This window comes from Xenopus tropicalis, chromosome 7 (assembly GCF_000004195.4).
Source record: "Xenopus tropicalis strain Nigerian chromosome 7, UCB_Xtro_10.0, whole genome shotgun sequence".
Taxonomy (NCBI): domain Eukaryota; kingdom Metazoa; phylum Chordata; class Amphibia; order Anura; family Pipidae; genus Xenopus; species Xenopus tropicalis.
The window spans coordinates 89,402,783-89,427,017 of record NC_030683.2 but is presented as its reverse complement, the minus strand read 5'-3'; the positions used below and the strand labels follow the sequence as shown (position 1 = coordinate 89,427,017).

General features: G+C 39.3%; 1 protein-coding gene across 13 annotated transcripts in view; it reads left to right on the top strand.

Moving 5' to 3' along the window:
- Positions 1-24,235, top strand: part of rere (arginine-glutamic acid dipeptide repeats) — a 210,101-nt gene that overhangs the window by 160,355 nt on the left and 25,511 nt on the right. For 12 of the 13 annotated variants that reach the window (XM_031905585.1, XM_002936381.5, XM_004916132.4 and 9 more), the window contains 6 exons: positions 3,367-3,471; positions 14,994-15,042; positions 17,171-17,295; positions 18,816-18,915; positions 20,704-20,802; positions 21,694-21,774. In XM_031905585.1, coding sequence (XP_031761445.1) covers positions 3,367-3,471; positions 14,994-15,042; positions 17,171-17,295; positions 18,816-18,915; positions 20,704-20,802; positions 21,694-21,774 — 559 coding nt within the window. Of the gene's footprint in view, positions 1-3,366; positions 3,472-9,838; positions 10,014-14,993; positions 15,043-17,170; positions 17,296-18,815; positions 18,916-20,703; positions 20,803-21,693; positions 21,775-24,235 lie in introns of those variants that run through there. The other variant, XM_004916140.1, reaches the window with a different exon arrangement.

Genomic DNA, 24,235 nt, shown 5'->3' with positions numbered 1-24,235 from the left:
TAAACTGTTGTATAAAAGCATTCATCAACTTTTTCCCATTAATTCAACTGGCCTACATGTAAAAGTTGTGTAATAATTGTTTATACACACAAACATATATTATATAACAGTTTTATAATTCACTTGATCAGCTCAGGTTGCTGTCATACAGACAACATTATCACTTCAGAGCAGATTTGGTATTACTTGCTGAGAATAATCAGATAATGAATTAATCAGAATTGGCTGATATAATTGGGAGCAGAAACTTACTATATTTTTTTTGTTTTTTTTTTTTTTACTAAAGCCTACAAAATATCTCAAGTAATGTTGTATTTTGTGTGCTGAGCTCATAGTTCCAGTTACTCTATACCAGTAATGTTCTATGCTGTCCAATTTGTCCACAGGAATTCCACCATCTTGGATCTTGTTAGGCTTTTGCATCCAAATGGCACTGCACATGCTCAGTGTGCTCTGGGCTGCAGTAGACAAACTAAGCTTAGGGGTTGTTGGTAATTAACAAAAAATTAGCAGAAAGCAAAGTTGTCACAGAAGCGGACTCTACAAGGCTTAATTGTTCATTTATTCAGATACATAATGCACTGGTCTCCTATGCTGCTGCCAAGTAATGTGACTCTGAATTCGGCCCCCATTACCTCTCCCTTATTGCAACTCTGTAACGTAAAAAAACTGCCTGTGTCGCAAACCCCAACCTAAAAATGCAGAGCAGTGCAGCTGCGTACCTGGGCGCCATCTTCTGTTCAAACGTAGAAGCTTCGGGTCTCACTGCCGACACATACCCTGGTACAGAAAGACCCAAGGATAAAATGTGATGTGTTAAGCTTTAGTTCTCCTTTAAGCAGTGTGGCACTTTTAAGAAGGATATGGATGCTATGATTTCAGATAGGAAGCAATTGACAGCCCAGTAGGCTTGTGGGAATTGCTTGTTTGAGCATCTCTGTATTCAGCAAGTGACTTAAATCGCTTACCTTGTACCCCGGGCTGGTGCCCCTGTTAGGAGAAAACAGCACCAGCCCGGGGTACAAGGTAAGTGATTTAAGTCACTTGGGGGTGCCTAACATTTTGGCACCCCCAAGTGACTTAGACTTTCCTTGTCCTTTAAATCCATTGTGTTACAAAGCATACAAGCAAGCTGAATACAAAGTCACTTGGGGGTGCCAAAATGTTAGGCACCCCAAGTGACTTAAATCGCTTACCTTGTACCCCGGGCTGGTGCCCCTGTTAGGAGAAAACAGCACCAGCCAGGGGTACCTGTCGAGAGCACTTCCTCCTTCCTTCTCCCGCTGCTGCCAATTGTCCGGGACAGCAGCTTGCGCAATAGAGTGAGAAGCCGACTTCTCTGTTCAAAGTTCGGCTTTTCACTCTACTGCGCATGTGCGTGCAGTGAACGAGGAAGAAGGGAGCGATCGCTGCTACCCAGGCTGGTGCTGTTCTCTCCGTACAGGGGCACCAGCCCGGGGTAAAAGGTAAGCGATTTAAGTCACTTGGGGGTGACTAACATTTTGGCACCCCCAAGTGACTTAGACTTTCCTTCTCCTTTAAACGAACTGCATTTTTATGAGACACAACTTACTATAAAGAATGCCAGCCAATAGTATTGTACTTTCCATAGTAAAATTGTTCCCAGCTCCAGGAAAAACTGTGCGCGGTTTTTAGGGTTCTGTTGTTGTAGTTTGTTAAAGGTCATTTGTAACGGTATAGACATAGACTTAGCAAAAAGTGTATTATATTGAACAAGGCATGGCAGGGAATGGGAGTTTGATTTACCCCTTGGATTTAAGGGCAAAAGCATTTATTTACAAATGCAATTGGCACTAGTCAGAAGTAACAGTACTGCACCAGGGTTGATTTTAGCCCAAACACACAACTTTTTGGGCTAAAATCCTCTGTGTGCCCACACAATCTGCTGCCAGACTGAGTGTGGTAGTGGTGTTTCTCTATCAGCAGAGAAAAACGCCACTTGTGACAAAACAGAACACTTTACAGCAATCTCACTTTTAAAATATTGTATTCCTCTAGAAATGCCCTTCCACATTTATTCAATGAAATAGAAGATTTTAACCAAAAGACACACTCACTTCCTTATCAGTGGCAGTCAATCAGCTTTGATAAGTGTATTGCAAGTTAATTAAAATGGAACTATTTGGTTGCTAAGGGTAACTGTACTGGTGCTAGTTTTTCCACGGTTAGTAATCAAGCCCCACAGGCTTATGCACAAAACATTATAATTAGATAATTAGAACATAATATGTGTGGTTTTCTTATCCAGAGTCAGAAGGCTGTAGAGCTGCACAGCTCCCATCACCTTTGTTACATTACATATTCAGTACATCGGGTATGATCTCCTGTTATACTATATATAGTTTTGCAAGCCTTGGTGCCCTCTGGTAGCCATGCAGGTCACCCACTTCCACCCCCTTGACCAATAGCAAACAGTGTGTCAAATAAGTTATAGAAGATAAATTGACCTATATAAACAAAATGACTTTTCTAGATGTGGATAGTACAATTCTCACATAGCAGTAGCTGATATACCTAGGGCTTTTATACAGCCAAAGTAGGGAAATATAAGCATGAAACATTGATTGTGTATTCCTTCCGTAAGCTTTTCAGGCATGTTTGCAATAGATTCAAGCAGGCAGACAAGATGTGCTGTCAGTCATGACCATTACCGAGGTACTCATCTGTCATTAGCAATATAATGCCCTAACCATAATATCAATTTATAGGTTATTCAGATGAGGCACATTAATTCCATATTCATGAACCTGACTCTAATAAAGCAATGAAAGAACCCCACCATTTAAAACAGAAGATGCATTATGCATTAAAGAAACTTTCATTTGCAGAAAGCCCTTCCATATGAATTACAATGGGTTATAAGTGCTGCTATGTACATATTTAGCTAACTGCAGGGTTATTCAATTAAAAGTTAAGTAGCAAGAGTCGAGGTTATAGGCCCGTTCATTATATGACACGGCATAGATACTGGAAAAGGATACCCCTGACTTTTGAAATATCATGTACAGACCACAGATACTTTCATGCAGAATATTGAAAATATGCTAATATTGTTTGATATTATGTGTATCAATTTACTTTTATATTAAACTGAGCAACTGATAAAACTCCATGGTAAGGTGAATTCCTCTTTAAGAAACCCCAGTATCTGCTTGCACAGTAAAACCTTGAATATTGCAGAATAAAAGATATGGTAAAGTAAGGAATCGTAATTCCTTGCAAGTAAACTTGATAAATGGAGTGAACTGGGCAAGAGGGATAGAGTTTATTCCACTGATGTATTTGTAAAGAATAAAATCCTAGCTTCCAATGAGTTGCTAATGATTTTCTAATCTTTCTTGGCAGGGGGAAGTGCCACATCTCCCACTTCTCGGATATATTCGCTGCTCGGGAGTTTAAAGCCAGGATAGATTCATTCTTCTACATTCTGGGCTACAATCCAGAGACAAGGTAAGCGTGCCTCTTTTTATAAGCCTTGACTGTGGGGCAGAAAGCAAGAGCTTTGTCATGCCACAGTGCTCTTAAATTCCCGTACAACTGACAAACATACACTGCACTGAGATGCAGTTGCCAGTATATGGTCAGTTTCTATCCTGCCTGTTTAGACATTTGCATCTTAGTCCCTGTGATGGACCAGAACCTCATTGAAGTCTAAGATGTGTGCCAGTAAATAAATAATCACCCCAAGATACCAGAAATTATAGCAAAAGCACAAACTCTCTTCAGTGGTGTAAATCTACTACAGGTATGGGATCTGTTAACCAAGTAGCCCTAAAGATGGTAATGGTAAGGGCTTTGACACGCGGCGATTAGTTGTGCTGCAACAAATCTCCCTTGTAAATGGGATGTAAATCGCTGGTGGGATGGCGTATGCGGCGCTGCGATTTGCCGAAGTTGCCTTAAGAGGAAACTTCGGAAAACACGACACCACATATGCCATCCCACCGCCGATTTACATTCTAGCCGGTGGGATGGCATTGCGGGGAGATTAGTCACGGTGAGACTAATCTCCCGGTGTTTCACAGCCCTAATACCATTTTCCATAGAGGCCTCTTTATGCAAACAGTTCTTATTCTGTGGCTCATTTCCTTTTTCCTAGTGATAAAAAAAAAATAAAAAACCTTATACTTGATAGTAACAAAGCTGCATAAATACACGTGGGTGGCAAAACAATCCTTCTGGCTTTATTATTAAATAATTTAATTTATAGTATGGTGTTCTGGTATTTCATTCCATATAGAAAGATCTCTTACACTGTAGACCTAAGCATTCTGGTTAATAAATCCCATACATGTATGTGTATTCCTGAAAGTTTATTTTTTTCCAAATTGCTTATGCAGGTTTTCGCCACTTGGGGGTAGCAGTTTTTCTTTGAATTAATTTCTTTGCTCTCAAAAAGCATTGTGCAGATCTCAGTACTTGCTTGCTTATTTCACCACAAATATGTTTAGCATGGTTAACTTATAATATCACCATTAGCATTTTAACTCTCTAATGAACCTATTTTTGAGAGTATTTTGCCCTGTACACTAAAGATCTTCAGATGTTTTTTTTTTTTAGCTATAATTTAAATTATTTGACTTTTTTTTCTTAGGGACTGGGGTACATCACAATTAAGATTTTGCACCAGACTTTACTTAAAATTCCAAATTTTTTGGACTTTTGCTTTGTTTAGAATCCTTAAAAATCATATGTGGGCAGTGCACAGAACTATTTTTTGTTAGTTTTACTGACATATCTGTAATGTATATGATACTGAAAAGCCTTTGACAGTAAACTAAGATTGCATTCCCAAGTGTTACAATTTAGTGATTCACACTAACTGTGCCGCAACCTTATTTCAGGCTGGATAGAGGCAAATGTCCAGAATGGCAAATGTCAGAAGAGCAAGTCCTGTACCAAATACTTCTTCATAGTAATGTTCAGTGTGCTACTACTCTCGTACCCCTCATCTCTTACTAATAAAGAGTCAAAGATAGTACCTTTTTGCAGATTATCCTCTCACAAATAAATGATTTATATACCTTTTTGGCCCAGTATGCCATTTCTCAAGTAGAGAAGCTGGACCAGATATAAGAATATAGATAATTTAACTTTTCTGCCTTTGTGTTACTATTTTGATTCTTAAATTGTTAACATTTGATACTGCTAATGGAAGTTTATTCTAGCTGTTAAGCTGATGTTTACCTAAAGCATAATGCGCTGGTATACACGTATGTTGATTTTTGGGTGTATTGCTTGAAATGTTAAAAATCTTTGTTCTTGCACAGCATTTTCATACCTGGAGATTTTGTATGAATGCATGTAATAGACTGTATGCAAGGCCAGCTGGAAACTGGCCTTTACTGGTAGAGAGCAACAATTCTACTGCTTTTCTATGGAATGGGATCACCAGTCCTGGTTTTATTGTAACGTTGTGTAATAGAAATCCTGTGTAGCATTCACTACATTGGGTTTGTATGTTCTCCTTAAAGGAGAAGGAAAGGCTAATAAAGAGTTAATCTCAAGCTGCAGGCATACCTTCAGTTGTCTCAATAGTGCCCTTAAGTCTCCCCATATTTCAGCTGTTCAGAAGGTCAGGAGCCAAACAGGAAGAAAAAACACTGAGCTGTGTAAAGAAAGTTCCCAGAAATGACATCTTTTATACATCATAACATTGCCTTTGCATGCTAACTATAAATTTGCCATAAAGAAGGACAAAAGCCAAACCACTTTTCTCTTGTATAGTCCAAATATAATAGTGCTCAATTGCTATGTTTTCAGCTCTCCTACTAGTTTTGTCAGGTAGCTATCTATGTCCCAAACTCCCATGCAGTCAGTGAAAATGCTGCCGCCATCTTGCTAAACTTAGTACTTAGTGCTCCTCCCAACTACTATTAATCACTAATTCGCATGCGCAAAAATTCCCTTCCCCTGATTCCAGAAGCGCGTCATTTCAAAGAAAAGCTCTTCAGATTTCAAGCATGCGCAGAGATATGAAAATGCACCCAATATGACTCTAGGCTGCCAGCAGCAGTGGGTTGGAAGAATCAAAAATTTTAGTGATGTCCCTCGACTTCTTAACTTGGTTTCTGATGAGGGCGCGTTTTCTACTACAGGACACCAGGGACACTGGATTAACTCTGCCCATGAGTGCTAACATAAGATGGCTTTAGAATAGGAGGGATTCATTACTAACATTTCATTGTCCTTTTAAGGGCTCTGGCCAACTCTGGAAGTTTTCGCTCAAGGCAACTTCCGCGATTTCACTGAAATAGCTATCGCGTATGCCACCCCACCACGATTTACATTTTCGCCGGTGGGATGGCATTTTCAGGGAGATTAGTCGCCCGCGAACAGAGAGATTTGTCGCGGGCGACTAATCTCCCCGTGTGCCAGAGCCCTAAATGTATTTGCCAGATTCTTTTACATAACTTATCTGATCCCCCATGTATGAGGTGGCTGCCATATTTGTGCAGCAGTAGTTCGTTAGCAATAGAAGCCATAACTGCCAGGTTGAGAAGGAACAGTCAGGTTGGCAACAGTCAGGTTTAGGAACTTCAAGTAACAATTACCAATCAACATGACCTATAGGTAACCTTTAATATATTAATATTTTGAAGATACATTTTTTTTAGTGTCAGTATCCCTTTAAGTCCACAATATTCACCTATACTTATTGTAAAGCACTGTGGAATATGTTGGCGCTTTATAAATAAATGTTAATAATAATAATAATAGTGTGGCTCAGCCGAAGTTAATTCAAACTTAATCCTGGTATTTCTGGATCTGGGTGTTCATAGCCCGGGTCTAGCACTCAAAGGGGATAATTTAGTTGCAATTAGAGGGCCACGCCAATGGAGAAGCATAATTTAGAACCTCCAAACTTCAAAGCAATTTAAATTCAGCAGTAACTCACTGGATTTTTGTAGTGCTCTGGGTGCCAATGGCCCAAACCCATAGCTGGGGAGAAGTCATAACCTTAATCCATAAATGGCTTGCACAATGGACGATAGTTGAAATCCTTTGTTCCAAATCAACCATTTAAAACAGCCTGCCGCATTTCTTCCACAAGGGACGTAATCATAGGCGCCAGGCGGTTAATGCTGATGTTTTCTTTGGAGTAAAGGATTTTAACTATCGTTCTTGGAATAAAGGATTTTAACTATCGTTTGGCGTGCAAGCCGTTTTTGGATTACTTGTGACCTTTAAGTCTAGTCTGTTTTAGGGCAAAGACACACCATGCGATTAGTCGCTGTGACTTTTTAAAAAGTTGCGGTGACTAGCCTGTGTAGATTTTCTACTGATTAAGGTTTATCTTCCAGCTTTTTTCCTTACAGGTATATTACAAGGAAAAATATATAGCAAGCTGTGTATGTAATTCAAAAATGTGTGCTCATTAGCAGTTGTATAATGTAACCTGGAGGTTGAAGATCAAACAAGTATTCTGCACTTTGGGTTTGATTAACTTATCTATGACCTAGAAATATATGCATATAAGATCTACTGTCTAGAAATTGCATTTTCTGTGTAGGTGACTTCAAGATTTGCTAATCATTTAACGGTTTATAAACTTGTCTGGTGCCCAAAAAAATTCCTGGTGTCACATCAAGACACCTGTTGCCAAGTTGTTGGATTGGCAGAATACTTCAGTTGCTCCACAGCCATCAAGTTTATGGCCTAGCCCTTAGGCTTCATGCTGTGCTGCATCTGTATGTTGCATACATGTTCTATATTGGGAATCAGTATGTGAAGTCATGATGATGTGCTGCATAAAAAACTGTTCTGTTATACTGTTATAGTTGCACAACGGGCAATTACTGGTGTTTTGAATGTTGTGTTTTTATTTTAAGCAGTCCAATTACCAATTGGGCAATTAGACCAATTTTGCTAAGAAGAGGCCATTCTTTAACATACTTAAAGTTAACCTGAAGGTGAACCGCCCCTTTTTGCCCATTTTACATAACCCTGCTGTTAGAAAAAGCCAAAGGCCATCAGTTTGACACCACCAAAACAGTTATATGTTGTTTGATAAGCAATAAAAACTGGTAAACAATGTGGTTAAAAAGACTTTATCAAGTCAAAATGCATTTTTGTAAAGCTCATATTAAACATTTGATCGTATGGTATTAGTGATTGTAAACTGAGTTAACAGTTTTTAAATACTGTCATGGGAAAACATGTTTTATTTCAAAACACATCAGTTAATTGAGCTTCTCCAGCAGAATCCTGAATTCAAATCAGTTTTTCAAAAACAGGTTTTTTTTATATTTAATTTTAAAATTTCACAAGGGTTTAGCAATGTTCTTCATTTCCCAGGGTGCCACATCCATGTGACCTATGCTCTGATTAATTTTTTAGTCACATTTTACTGCTAAGATGCAAGCAGCTGATCATCAGAATAATGGGAAGGGAGCAAGATAGCAGCTCCTAGTAGATCAGAATAGCACTCAATAGTAATAGAAGTCCGGCTTGCGACTCTTCCAGTTACATGGGAGTAGGAGAAACAATAGGTTACCTGAAAGCAGTTCTAATGTGTAGCGCTGGCTCCTTCTGAAAGCTCATAATCAGGCAAAATGCACTAAGATGGCTGCCTACATACCTACATTACAACTAAAAAAATACATTTGTTGGTTCAAGAATAAAATTTTAAATGGTAGAGTGAATTATTTGCTATGTAAACAGTGTCATTTAGAAATAAAAAAATATACCATAAAAATCATGACAGTATCCCTTTAAGAGTTTGACCACAGGATATTAATGGCTGGGCAGCTACCTGCTCATTTGCTTCTGTATCTGACAAGTGGCTGGTGCCAAGGTATGTACATTTCATTGGAAGTGTCTGCTTGGTGCCATGCAGTTTGCGTCCAATGCTGTACCAGGCTGCAGCAATCCGAGCAAGACCAGTCTGCAACAGGTCTCACATTCAGCCTGCACTGTGTCCACCAAGAAATGTTTCCCCTGCACCATTTACCTGCTAAGCACCCATCCCGCTTAGATAAAAGGATGCTTGCTGGTCTAGCATTTATGCCCTTTAAATTTCAAAAAGCTGGAAAACTGGCTTTTATTACCTTTAGTCAATGTGTCAACAAATAGATAAATACTTTGTACATTGATACTTCTGTATCGCTTTACAAAGTTACATGTATTATATAGTGTGAATATATATATATATATATATATATATATATATATATATATAATGTATTATGCACAAGAGCACTTGCATCACACGGAAGAGAGACACTATGGATAAAGTTTCTTTTCTGGATTGTATGGCTGTATACAGGGTGACTTTTGTTAACAGACTGGAAAAGATGCCTTATTTCCATAATACTTAAGCGCTTTTGGTAATGTGGATCCCTGCTGTGCCTTATTTCCGTGGCTTATTAACAAGGAGTATGAGGCGGGGAAGTTATCAGGCTGGGATCCCAGCTGATTGCCTGCCGCTTGTGCCAGTGTGTTTGCCACAGTGTGAGCGCCAGAGCCGTGTTCATCTGCCTGTGTCGCTGCTATTGGAATTTAAGTCTCAGTAGGCTGCAGCAGTGGCAGCCTGAGGCATCGTTGCTCAGAGAATCCCTGGCTGGGGCCCCTGCTCTTTCCTGCACACAAGCTTAGTATGCCAGAGCTAGCGAGGTGCTAGCACAGGCTGTGTACTCTGCTTTATTTACGGAAACAGCAGGGTTGAGATTGATTGCGTTGTAGGAAGGTCTGTGGCTAAGACGAGGAAGGAGGGGGTGGGGGGAGTGGATGAGAAATAAGCAGGAGGGGGTCACAGCACATGCTCAGTACCTTTAGTCTGAGGGGGGAAGTTTTCAGCGCTGTGCGTGGAGGCTGAGGTCATAGCACAAGCTCAGTGAAAGCTCTCTGAGGTTTCTGACTGCATGTGCCACCATTTTGAGTAGTTAGAGTAAGAAAAGGGGAGAGTTTAGAGCAGGAACTGCAGGCTGAGGGATCCAGGCAGAGCCAGCAGCGTCTGTGCTAGTGATGGATGACCTCTTCAGCCCCTGCAGGTAGGAACTGACATCTGGCCTCCCGCACTGCTGCTTCTGCTAGCTCGTGACATATTTACCCATGGACTAGATATTCCTCCTGTTACATTACTATTGCATGTCGATGCAAAGCCGTGAGCCGTGTAATGCATGCTTACCTTTCAGCAGCAGCAGCAGCACGGAGCACAGTCAGGTATGCTTGCATTTCTGTGCTCTGCTCTCTGCGCTCTTTTCTCACTCTATTGCTCCCTGTAACGCTGTGTGGTAACCCCTCGCACTGCTATCAGGGGCCTGAGCTGGGACCTACTTGCCTGGGGCTCTTACTCTTCACTCAACTTAATAAAATGTGTTTGTCCGAAAGTCAGCCTGGTGTCTTCTAAAGCCAACACGGCTACTGATGTGGCTCCTTGGCTTAATGTTTTGGGCCTGCAGTGACTGTTTAGATAATGTTTTCAGGAGGCTGGAGTTGGGAAGCCATTGGCTGCTTAGTGCTGTGGGTGGAACTTTTGTTTTGATTGAGAAGTCTACGTCCCCGGGGCTAATGATGTGAGTTACTCTGATAATGTAATGGAAACGAGCCATTCCACAGGCAACAGTGTCCCATAACTGCTCTTAAACTCTGTGACTCTATGTTCGTTAGTGGCCATTTCTCCTCCATATATCCCAGGGCATTATCACAACTAAATTTGCTTATTTATAAATGGAGATTATATTTCCTGAATTAAGTAATAACTCCAATCCTCAAGCTGTGCAATTTATTGCATAGCATATTTTTGTTTTTGAGAAAGAATATATATATAATATATATATATATATATATATATAATTTTTCATTACACTGTTTAATTCATAATTATGTTTATAAGTTAAAGTATCTGTCTCTGTTAAGGGATGATGTTTAAACAGTGTGCTCCTTCAAGATGTCAGAAGCATATATAAATAGGAAAATGTCATATCTGTAGTATTAACATTTATGCATTAAGTTCTATGCTGGTTAAGCATGCTGGGAAATGTAGTTTGCAAGACTTGAGTGCCCTGTCTTGTGCCGCAGAGTATAAAATGTTATCATACATGATAATATTAATATACAAGTATCTCTGGGCTACCTCTTTTTCATTTTGGTTTTGTGTCCTTCTAAAGATTATGATTTTGTTTTTGTTTTTTTAAGTATCAGAATGACAAAAAAATATTCCTCTAAGTAAACAGCTGAGTGCAGTAAAGTTGCTTCTTGAGATAAATATGTGGAATAAATGCAAGTATTTCTGTGTACATGTATCACATCTTTTATTTTGAGTGCATGCTCCAGAATTTGGAGCACTTTCCTTAAAACTGTAAAAACCCTATAGAATTATTTTGCCACCAGAATGGACCTATTCTAGCTTAGCTACCAGGAACTGTATTATAGAGAAAAAGGAAATCATTTAAAACATAAATATTTACCTAAGGATTTTATGAAAAATTGCCTGTCTTTTAGATCCCACACCTGTCGGGTTTTTTTTTTTCTTCTATTTTATAGCAGAGTATAATAATACCAAGTTCCAATTACAGTCGTCGGTAAATCAGAACTTTGTCTTAGTGCCAGAACTTCATCTTTGCTGTTAAAACAGACTGCTAATTAGGGCATTTGTGTCATTTTCTTACTGACCCTTGGCTAACTCATTCCCACACAGTTGAATGATCCCCATTACCCTTTGGTGCACCTATAACTCAGAACAATATTGTTATACTTTTTACTAAAAGTCATATTGTATGTAGTAAAGAATGTGTGGCATACAGCAGCTTCTGCTGAGTCAGTCTGGCAATTGCACCCCTATTGCTCTATGCGTAGAAATTCTATCAGCTGTGACTGTGTGCTGCCAGTAAGGTCCAATGTGGCTCCATGTTGCTAGTCAGGTACCATGTTACTTATTTAGCTTATTTGTTTTCCTTACCTGCCATTAAATCCTGTGCTTCATTGGATAAAGGGGGTCTTTCTGTAATTTAGAGCTCCTTTTAGCTTGTCTAATATTTAAACAATAGTTTTAACACACACACAAAGTTTGAAAGGCAGCACACTCGCCCATCTTGATAATGGTCCACTGTGTAGGACTGAAACGTCGACTTACACCATTACATTTTTGCACATAATTTAAGTCCCATGAGTGTTCAGTGTTCTACATGCCTATATATATATATATATATATATATATGTGGCTTAGTTAGGACCCAAGTACAAGATACTGTTTTATTACTAATTTTGAAAAAATGTTATTATTTGTTTAAAATAGTCTCGACACATAGCCTTCCTGTCATTTCTGAATAATAGGTCTGCAGGTAAGGGGTCCCACTATCTAGTACAAATACACTGAATCTCAATATCTGGAAGCTGGATAGTAGTTTTCCTTTCGTGAAAACTACTATAGCCTTGAGTTGCTCATTTGTTAGATCTGTAATTACAGCCTTGAAAATATTTCAGACCATTTCATATTGTCATTTAGTCTGATGTTAGCTGTTACATATAAAGGGGAAAACTTGAAGCCTTTGTTTGTGTAGAACATATTCATTTACTGATTTATAATCAGCTGGGCTGAAGCCTTAATAATATCATCTGTTATTTATATAGCGACGACACATTTTATGCAGCGCTTTATAGAGGTTGTCCATTATTCCTACCAGTTCCTACCCCAGTGGTTTCTTACAGTCTTAAGTTGCTATCACAGTCACACGCTGTGGTCTGTTTTCATTGGAGCAAATTTACCTTCCTGTATGATTTTAGACTGGTAGTATCCATAGGAAACCCATGATAGCACAGGGAGTAGATATAAACTTGCAGAACTCAGAATTTTACCGATTCCGCTGAAATTGATCCAAATCCTGGACAGAATTCAAGTGGATTTGTTACATGGTTCTATCAGTTATCTGCCCCACAGTCCTTTTTTTTTTTTTTCCCCTCACTATAAAATATCAGCGAGTTCTGGCAATAAGCAGATAAAATTTGGATTTGGTGGGGTTGGCATTGGGACGCTGCTCCAGTTGAGCAGGTCCTGAAGTGCCCGTGGTTCTTCACTGGCAGTTGGTGGACCATACTTTGCTACACATTAGTGTAAATGGTTGCTGTGATTTTTAAATGCACTATAAAACTGAGTACCGCTATAGGCAGTGTAGGACTAGGGGTAATATGACGTACCTTGGTGTGGCGAACAAGCACAAATTTTACGCAAATTGTGGTACTTTATTTTTTTTTTATAACTGGCATTTATTTTCTCTTTATATTGATGTTTGTGTCTGGTATTTTAAAATGAATAGGATTATATCAGTGAATTAATGTTATAAGCCTTGAATCAAATGCTGGATAAGTAAGAGGCTTGTCTCCTAGAGACCAATCAGGTTGCAGTTATTTTGTTGGAAGAATATAAATCACGTGACAGTAGATTGGCCAATAGTAGTGTTCTGGTTTTTCATACTTGTTTTTCTTAGAGGCATTGAATATTTAGGGGGACAAATATTAAAGAAATTGAATTAAAAGGCTCTTTAACTGTATTAGGTATTCATGGTGGAAAAGGAGATGCTGTTCAACTCCCTTTGTGTTTTAATGGCAATATCAGAATATCTTCCTTTCTCCTTCCCTGCCATTTCACATTCGCTTTTCTAGCCTCCCTGTCCAGTGCCTGTTTACCTCAATGAGCAGCGCGTTTCCATAGTAACCAGCTTTTTTTCAAAGGGAAGATCTTGTCATTTTATGTAATTCGCCGCAGCTGAAGAGGTCCGAAATATTACGTTGTTTCTATGGTAACTGCTTTGATAGATCACTTTCCTTTTGTGCCTTTTTTTTAAAGCAGGGATGATGGTGTATGGGAGTGTGGAATTAACTCCTTCTACTGTCAGTCAGTTGGATGTGAGCACATGGTTAAAAGTGGACAGTTGAGGAACTCTTGCAGGATATATACATGTGACTGTCTTCTGCAGATAAATGTATTGGCACAGTGATATTGTGAGACCATGGGGAATGAAATCTACAGTGGCTGCTCAGGAATCTCAAGGCAGAGCATAGAATCCATAAACAAGTGTAATCTTTTATGTCCGGTATAGCTGATGTGCAATTAAACTTTTCAGTGGAGAAAGATAGGTTAATACTGCAAAATTTAGAAATTCGTTGGGAAAAAGCTTATCTTAGATATTACATAAACTGAACTATTCCTTAAGTTAGCCAGTAAGGTAAAGGCAGAGTGGGCCAGAATTGTGTCCTAATCCTACTATTATCCTAATGCCAGTTTTCCATAATAATCACTGCAAATCGCAGGCAATTCCAGTGTACTGAAACGGGCGCTCATGGCATCCTCTGTGCTTATATATATATATATATATATATATATATATATATATATATATATATATATATATATATATATATATATATATATATATATATATATATATATATAGTATACAGGGAGGAGCACACCCTATACAAGTCCAAATGCCCTTGGTGCAGGTCAAAAAACAAAAATATAGTAGAGTGCCGCACACACAGGGACTTGATACAAAAGAAAAAGTGGTTTTATTGAAAAAATTCCAACGTTTCGAGCACAATCTGTGCTCTTCCTCAGGGACAAACCTATATATATATATATATATATATATATATACATTACAGCATTTAGCTTTTTGATATTTAAATGCTCAGAGCTATATAGACTATCATACTATTTATTCTGCTTGTTAATGAGGGGGTTATTCTCCTGCAAGAATTGTACCAATAGCGCTATTGGTGTAGTACACATTTACCCTATATGTGAAAGTGGAGGCCCTTGAGTTGGATGTCTGTATGTTCTGTTTGTATTTTTACATTCTAGGTGGTAACATTATAATACTTATGTTCTAGTATTTGAGTACTTTCTAACATGTTGCTTCTTCTGAGATTTGTGTCCAATTGTCCTCCCCCTAGGGCCACAAAGCTTTTCCGTTCTCTTTTTTACTCAACCAAATATTAACTTAACTTAAATCTTTTTTTTTTTTTTGCAGGAGGCTTAACAGCACCCAGGGTGAAATAAGAGTTGGACCCAGCCATCAGGTACAAACCTTTTGACTTTTAAACTTTAATATTTAATAGTTATGTGAAACTCAATTGAATGCTAAAAATAGTCTTGTGACAGGCAAGAAGATGCCGTTCATCCACTACCTTTTGTGAACAATTTCTTTTCACCTGTCCAGCTATTTGCTAAATACTGGTAACCACATAATGTGCACATGGGTGCATTTACTTTTACAACAAAATTGAACATAATTCTAATACCACAACCAAATACATATTTAATTTTGGCATCTAGCCTGCCCCATCTCCTGTACACCTAAACCATACACATTAATAGTCTTTTCTTTTTCTTTTTCTTTTTTTAAATCCATTGAATTTAAGGGAGGAAATATTAACTTGCTAGCACCAGTTGCTACAAAAGTTTTTTTTGTTTTTTTTTTTACTTTGTCTGCTTCTGCTCTTTTTATATGCAAAGAGGCTCATTTATTCTGGCCAAATTTGCACCTGAGCAAGTAACACATAGCAACCAATCAGTGAGTGTTTCCCCCCCCCCCCCCCCCTTTAACCGTCTACAGGTTAAACTGAAAACCAAAAGGTAGTTTGCCTGGTGTTGATAAATAAACCCAACTCACTGTTAATATTTTGACAGCACTATTCACAAGTGCTTCTAAATATGACCCCTGGTTACATAGGTTACAAGCCGTATTGAAATAAACACGTGATTAGTCTTAAGGTCCCCATACACTATAAGATCCGCTCGCTTGGCGATGTCGCCAAGCGAGCGGATCTTCTCCCGATATCCCCCACCTACGGGTGGGTGATATTGGGAGAATCCAGGGTAATACGATCGTTTGGCCCTGGGGCCAAACGGTCGAATTACAACAACGGGCAATGGCAAAGTCGGTTCGGGGACCGCATCAACCAGCCGATGCGGTCCCCGATCCGACCAGATTTTCTAACCTGCCCGATCGAGATCTGCCCGATTTCAGGCCAGATCTCTGTCGGGCAGGCCTGTCGGGAGTGCCCATACACGGGCAGATTAGCTGCCGAATCGGATCGCTTCCTCCTTCCGCTTTCTAAACTGCCGGTGGCCGGGCATGCACAGTAGAGCGAAAAAGCCGACTTTAATGTTTAAGTTCGGCTTCTCACTCTGCTGCTCATGCGCGCGCAGCGAATCGCAAAGGGGGAAGCACAGGCAGCTACCCCGGGCTGGTGCTGTTCTCTCCGAACAGGGGCACCAGCCCGGGGTAAAAGGTAGGCGGTTAAAGTCACTTGGGGGTGCCTAACATTTTGGCAAGTGACTTTGACTTTCTTTTTCCTTTGAGATAAGTTTATAGTGTAAGGACTTTAATGGTAGCAATGTTTTGCACCATGTTTATTTTAGAATAAATTTGTATCTGTACTAACTAATGGCTTTAGTAGTATCTAGTACTATTATATATTATCACAAGCAATATTTATAGATTTTCTGGATCATCATTAAACAATATCATACAGAAAGTCTTCTATTAAATGTAGGCGTTAAATCATTGCCAAAGGCACCTGCACCTCTGACTCGTAATTGGCTGGTTCCAGATAAATATTGCCTTTTTAAGTATGATTTGTATTGCATCCATAAGAAGTAATTGCAGAGGCTGGGAGCTGTTCCTCATGAAGTGCTCTCCATCCTCGCTGCTAATATAACTGCCGATGACTAAAGCTTCTAATTAGGTCTCCTGACACAGAGAAATATCTGTTTAATGAAAGCATCTTATCCCTCAAGCTGTGTCTGTTTCCACATTTCTAACTTTGTAAAATTTGGTGGCTTTCGTTTGAGAAACGGAGAACCTAAAGCATGTAGCTTTGCCCCCAAGCTTGAGGAGAGAAAATTTGAGGTCTGCATGAATTGGGCAAGAATTAAAACCTTACCTTTCTTCAAATTAACGTTTGTATTTTGCCCAATAGAGACTTTGTTTGGCCATTTAACCCTGTCCTTTTATGTAGATTGAAGAGATACATGTGTAACATTGCACTGTGATTTTAGATTGTGTTGAAAAAATGGTTACAGATATGTTACAGGCTTCTTCCTGTATCCTATCAACAGAAGGATTATTGCTGTATTTTAGCCACAGATAACCTTGAGCTTGCTCATTTTGAACTGGCTTAATTGACTGTTTGTTTTTCACAGGCCAAGCTCCCTGATTTGCAGCCTTTTCCATCACCAGATCGTGATGCCATTACTCAGCATGAAGAGTTGGTGTGGATGCCGGGTAGTAACGACTGTGACCTGCTGATGTACCTGCGTGCAGCCAGGTAATACAGAGATCTTGTGACAGATTAAATAGCTACCGTAGTGGTCCATAGTGGGCTCATTGATTTGAGATCCAGGATCTGAGTAAAATCCATCACCATAATCAGCTCTCCCTAGCTCATGTTTACTTCTACAAGATGTATTATTGCATTCCAGTGTGCTGTGTCTACATTTCTCACTGGCTTATCTGTGCTACTAAAAGTACTATTTACTAATACAGATGCACATTTCCTGTGTTGTTTACAAGCAATCTAACTTGATTGCCTCTTAGGGCTCTGGCACACGGGGAGATTAGTCGCCCGCGACAAAACTCCCTGTTCGTGGGCGACTAATCTCTCCGAGTTGCCTTCACCTGCCATCCCACCGTCGAAAATGTAAGTCGTTGGTGGGATGGCACACGCGGCGGCGCGATTTCGCGCAAACTGCCGAAGTTGCCTCGCGAGGCTTTTTCGGCGATTTGCGCGAAATCGCGCCGCTGCGTGTGCCATCCCACCGGCTCCTGTCATGTGGGGGATTCTCAACCTGCAGTTAAAAGCAGGCCAAGAATCTGCCCCTTTGCTCCAAAAGGCTTATTGATGTGCCTGCACACAGACCCATTGCGCCAACCTTGGTGCAGGCTTGAGAATGCAGTCCCGTGCCAAAATCTGCTCAGTGTGCCTGCACCCGGTCCAACACAGTGACTCTGGGTGCAGGCAACATCAGTAAGCTTTTTGGAGCGTAATGGTAGGTTTATCCGCCTGCTGAGAATCTGCCACATTTGGCAGGAGCTTTTCTCAGACACTTTTATATCCGTGTATCATTTTCCATGCACATGATTCTGTAAAAGGTGCAGTTAATGTAGGCAGCTTATAACTAACCTAGTAAGAGGTAGATTTGACCCTGTCGTTAAATGCCTGCATTTTCAGAGCCACAGATTAGCTCTTGTTGGAATTATCAAAGGGAGTACTTTAAATGGGACACTCTAGGCTGTAGTTTAAAGGTAAATCTTAGCAGAAGGGAACATGAGCAATGTCCCTATTATGGGCAGTGTTGTTATGCTCAAAGCAATGTGAAATTGCTAGGCCAGTATTATCCATTTCTCATTAATAACCTTGAGGCAAACCGTTTTGATTCTAGTACAGTCTTAAGAGCATTTGTACTTTTTACTGTTATCCCAAAAATAGCCTGAGAACAGACTGTGCTTCCTTTCTGATAGATGCAGAAATAAATTGCCGCCTAGCCATAACGTTCACAAAGTGCTACCAGAAACCGAATCCTATTTTAGTCAAATGGCCCTGCAAGGAAAAGCTAATGAATAAAATGTTATATTTGGTGTCATGTGCTTATGTTCACTTAACCTCTTATCTGAATAAAGATATATGTGCCATTAGTAAATGTTTCTTAAACCACAGGTTCTGTAGTAGCCTACTTGTAGTAGGCTAGAAACCATACTTTACTGTGGAGTGCATAAGCAAAGAAAGTACAAGCTAATAGCTAAGGTTGCATTGGCGTACTAGATCTCCTTTTTGTTTTGTTTTTGTAGGAGTATGGCTGCCTTTGCAGGGATGTGTGATGGTGGATCCACAGAAGATGGTTGTGCTGCTGCTTCTCGAGATGACACTACACTTAATGCTCTTAACACAGTAAGTCTTTGCTGTTGTTCAGTGTGTGTGTTCTGTCGTATGATAACCAAGAAGAAAAATGACTGGCACGATGAGTATAATGCAAGCTGAGCTTAGCCTCTGCGTGTTTATTCGCAATGTAGCAACGTTTCAGGGGGTACCCCTTTGTCAGGCATAGCATGATAAGTCAGTTTTTTTTTTGCATGTAAAGTGTCTCTCACATACACGTAGCTAAAATTTTGTAGTATTAAAGCAGCCTTACTTTATGAAGCAAACAGAATATGCAGGCATACTGTGCCAAACATTGCAATACATAAACATACAGAGATACAAAGCTATATCTTAGTTATATGCAAAGAGGTGCAGGAAGAAGGAGGTCAAGTAAAAGTTTTTATTCTTGTAACGCAACCAGATTTCAAAATAATGTAATAAATGCTTCTCAAGCATAGGATTTCATTAGCTTTACATGGCAAAATTAAAATATACCAGACATGCTTTTTTTTAATCTAAAACTGGTCATCTTAATGCTCTATTATCAAAAGACTAATGTGCTTTAATTGAGGTTGGAGAACAGTATTGAGGAGATTGCAGTAGGCAGTAAGATGCAGTGTTTTAAAGGGCCGGATTCCCTGGCTTAAGAGTGTGTCTCTTAGCATGATAGATTAGACATGAGGTCTGCCAATATGTAAAATGAACAGTTCTAAAAATAACAGAGTTGCTGGCTATAAACGCAAGTCATCCTGGTGGAGCAGGGGCCACCTTTCAGCTTTATTAATGCTGCTTCCTTCAGTAAATCCATAGCTTCTGCATATGTTCCATTTATTTCATTCATATGTGTTGGATTTGGTAGCTGTCATTCATGTCCCTTTAATGGTTGTTGTGACAGACCATCTCCCTTTTGTGCTCTTAAATAATTAAAGCATTAATTGTTACTCATAAAGCATTAACGAGTGGAAAGATAAGTAATAAGGCAGCTGAAAGGAATGGAGATATATAAATGGAGCAGTTTGCTGAAAGCTTGCTATCCTGCAGCAATATGGTGATACTGAATAGGAAAAAAGGGAACATTGTAGTTATGTCTTTTCTTACCTTACATCTTGATGACTAATTATTTATTCCTATAAAGCACTGCTAACTGTAAGGAAAGTGTTGTATATTTCTGTTGCAGGTATCTGCTCTTTTAAAGTAAAGAACTGACAGTTCCCACTAATGTCTGATGTTTCTATCAAACGTTGCAGGTTACCCAAAGTCCTTGATTTTTACCTAAAACATGTAGGTGCCCATCTCCATTGCTTGACACTGGCAGTTTTACAGTTTCTTACAGAAGTAACGTTTGTCAGAGCACCTTTCCCATCCTTCCATCCAGCAGTGCATGTAATAAGAGATACATTAGCATGGGAGCAATGTATGGTGATGTAAGAGCTAGAAATTGAGTTTATTGTGAAGCCAGTATGGGTCATCAAAAAAATAAACATGGATTGATATTCTTCTGAACATTTAAGGCACTTTGTGCATTAGCATTTCTCTTTCTCACAGTAAAAAAAATAGTTCATTGACACTTCTGTGTGTGTTTTCCTCGTAGTATTCAGCAATGTACAATTATATGCAGTGTCACAAATTCATAATGTAAGTTTTACCCAAAGTAAATTGTAATGGTAATTCTGGTAAGCTGATAACTCCCAATTCAACAAAGGAAAAGAGAAAACTTGCTGTGCTGGACACAGGTTTGTCCAAGTGTGTGGCAGATTGCCCAGGGTCAGAAAGTATATACCTAGTTCAATTGTAATTATTTTATTTTGTGTCTTACAGCTACATGAAAGCAACTATGATGCTGGGAAGGCCTTGCAGCGCCTGGTGAAAAAGCCTGTTCCCAAACTGATAGAAAAATGCTGGACTGATGATGAAGTGGTGAGAGAGACTATCTATTAGGCTTTCTGTTTGTGCTTTCTCTCCCCTGCCCTCTGTAAGCGGGTTGCGTGCAGAACTGTGCCCATCAAGTGCCTCTTCTCACATTTGATCTTTTAAGAGGAATGTTTGGTAGCAGCTGCTTCCTGTTTATAGAGATGTTTATGCAAACCTGTCTGCATCCATCACTGCTCAGTTTTCACAGCAGAACATAGTCTGATCTTGTCTTAAAATGAAGGCTGACATGACAGCCATGTGTCCATACTGAATAGTTCTTTAATATCTGGGGCAAAACTGAGGGGATGGAAGCTTTGGTCCCTAACATGATGATTGTGAGATAAATTTTGCTCGGCACTGACAGTAAAACAAAGCCACAGAGTAGTAACTACACAATGACTATTATATTGTCAGTCCATAAAACTACTTACTGTCCATTGCTGTATTTTGTTATAATATATTCCTGATGCCCACCCTCACTATATGGTCCTTTATGAATTTGTTATTGATAGGGGACTGACTGTATATAGACACAGTAAGAAAGTTCTACCTCTGCCTACCAGAGAGGGGTACAACATGCCCTACTTACCCTTTGTGTTGCAGGCAATGTTTGTAAATATTTAGGCTAATACTTTCCTGCTTGTTATTTAGGCCTAGACTGTTAAATGTGAGGGAACACATGGTACAAAGCTTTTAATCTAACTTAGGTATTGTGTGCAGAGTGCTGCACTAGATGACTGCAAGGAGCAGAGTTGGGTTGCATGTTGGTAAGATGTGCCAGACTCAGGCACATTATTTATGCGGCTGTAATTATGAGTAACTAGGTTTATACATCTCATAGTAATGTCATTTGCGGGGTTCATGTAAATATTTTGCTTTGTAATGTTTCTTATGCAGAAAAGGTTCATAAAGGGCTTGAGACAATATGGCAAGAATTTCTTCAGAATCAGGAAAGAACTGCTTCCAAACAAAGAAACAGTAAGTCAACGAATATATTCTACTCTAGTAATGAGTCTGTTCTGTGCCGTATTATTTTGATGTGTTTGTTATTAATTTTGTATTCATTTCTTTCTCTTCTGGCAAGAGAGTTTTTTAGTGGTTAACAAATAAGTCCTTATTTCCTTCTTTTTCTATTATGTAATAACATTCCAGAAAAAAAACCCCATTAAATGGAAACTGGAATTTCTCCAAAACTTCCATGAAAACTGCCTTGAATCCTTGTTTTCGTAAATTAACTACGAGGCCAACTTTACTTGTGATGCCATAATTGTTCGTTCTGTGTGTACATCCAGTACAAGTGTTAGCATGTTGTTGCTGGGCAGGTCAGTGGTAGGCAGCACTGGCAATTTTAGGCATTTGCTGGTAAAGAAAACTGCTACTAGTAATGTTCTAATCTAATGGGTAAGGTCTGTTGCTGATGAATATATTGCTGAAGTATAATAATTGCCCGCTTACATTGTAAAGGCTACTCTGCTGCCCCCTCCTGTAAAAGGTATGCATTTTATTTTACCTTTAAGACTTTTATCACAGGTTATTTAACATTACAGTGGATGGATGGCTTCCTTAATGGTGGTTGTTGTGTCCAGGAGTATAGATATTTCGGTTTCAATCAATTTTCTGGCTTTGTACAAAAAAGGTACTGCTAAAGCAGTGACCAGACCTGTAGTCTTAAAGCAGTCTCTTCATGCCTCAGTATGCACTAAAAAGATCTGTACTGGCAGGATAACAGCATGTACCTAGTGCCATTCTTAGCTGTTTATTCAGTGCTGGGGTCTGTGGAATATTATTCTATGAGAGAGAGTACATACACACCTTTAGTTCCGCTATAAGGTATTTCTTGCTTCCCCTAAGTAGAGTTTCCCACCAGTAGAAGGGTTTTACCACACACACAGTGAATATGCACTTCTGGGATAAATGAAAGGTAGAAGTCTGAGCAGAAGAGGTAGTGAATGGTGTGGAAGTCAGGGCAGCACACTTAAGACCCTGGCAGTGGCATTGTAAAACTAATATAATTAGAATTTGAGATAAGTACTATAGAGTAGAATGTAATTTTCTTTTGTGTGTGTTTCTTTAAAATTTAAAAATTTGTTTTTTTACTATCTAAAAGCAAAAGCTGTTGTAATGCAGGGACAGGTCAGTATATCAAAATAAGTAGTGGAAACCTCACCAGTTTCATTTCCTGATTATTAAAAAAAACATAATCCAAAAACTGCAGATTTTTAGGCTTTTACTGCATTGTCTTCCAGAAAGTTATACATGCATGTCTTTGCTGAAATCAAACTGTTCCCAAATCTGAAGAGGTTCAGTTTAAATGTAAATCAGAATGTAATGGTTACCTTGTAGTTCACGAAATAGGGCATGTCCTCATGAACATACTAATGTTTATCTGTATTACAGTAAAAAACAAATGTTGCTTAAGGGGGCAGTGGCACACTGGCATGTTAATCTTGGCCATTAATTCATATCAAGTTTGACTGTGTGCCTTCTTTACACCAGATTGCAGGGTACTCTGCTCAAATCACGTTCCCCTGCTGAAAAAGAGCACATGCAAAGCTATTTGTTTCAAGTTCTTTTCTTCTCAGACTTCTTTATACAGCAGCATCTTTTAGGCATTTGATTCCTTAAGGCTTCTGGCTCCCTCCAGGTATAGTGTTTCTGCAGCAAAAGTTTGACAGCCGTTTTGCTATTTATACACCCTGATTAATGGTCTGAATTCTTCTCTTAATCAGGGCAGCAAATGAGAACTTATGTTAGATAGAGAGCAACATAGAGTGCTGCTTATCTGGAGATTGCATTTGTTCTTGGAGCACAAAGGAGCACCAAAGAGAACATCTGAAATATAGTATTTCTAAATATGATGGGTAAACAGCATCTGGGGAAACTGAGAGCAGATGCCTCTGAGAGGAAATTGCTGGTACCTGGGCACATTTAAATTGCTGTTTTCTGCACAGCAAAGTTATATGGAACAGGTGCTTCATTTATTTACTCAGCAGCCCTGCAGCAACATCCACCACTTTTACTGTTTTAAATATAAAAACAACATGGAGAGAGGCATGCTGTATGTCAGGAAGCATATATCCCATGGCATACCTCACATTTTAAAAGGGAAAAATTGGTAAGGAATTCTACCTGAATTGTTCATTAGAGTGCACCAGGTAAAAGCGTAGATGCAATCGAGCAATTGCATGTGCGCTGTACATGTGGCTGCCAGCCCTAAGAGAAGGCATGTTGTTAAACCCCCTGCACCCCTTAACAACCTCAAGCTGAAGAGTAGTGTGTTACTGGTATCAAGTGACTTCCTAGCATACATGTCATGTTTATTGTTCCAAAGTTGGTTGTCACGCAAATAAGACTGCATGCAGTAACAATAAGAAGCAGCTTATTCAGTAGTGGTGCCACTTTGCACTGTGTATTTATGCCTGACTGATCCTCCTTTTTA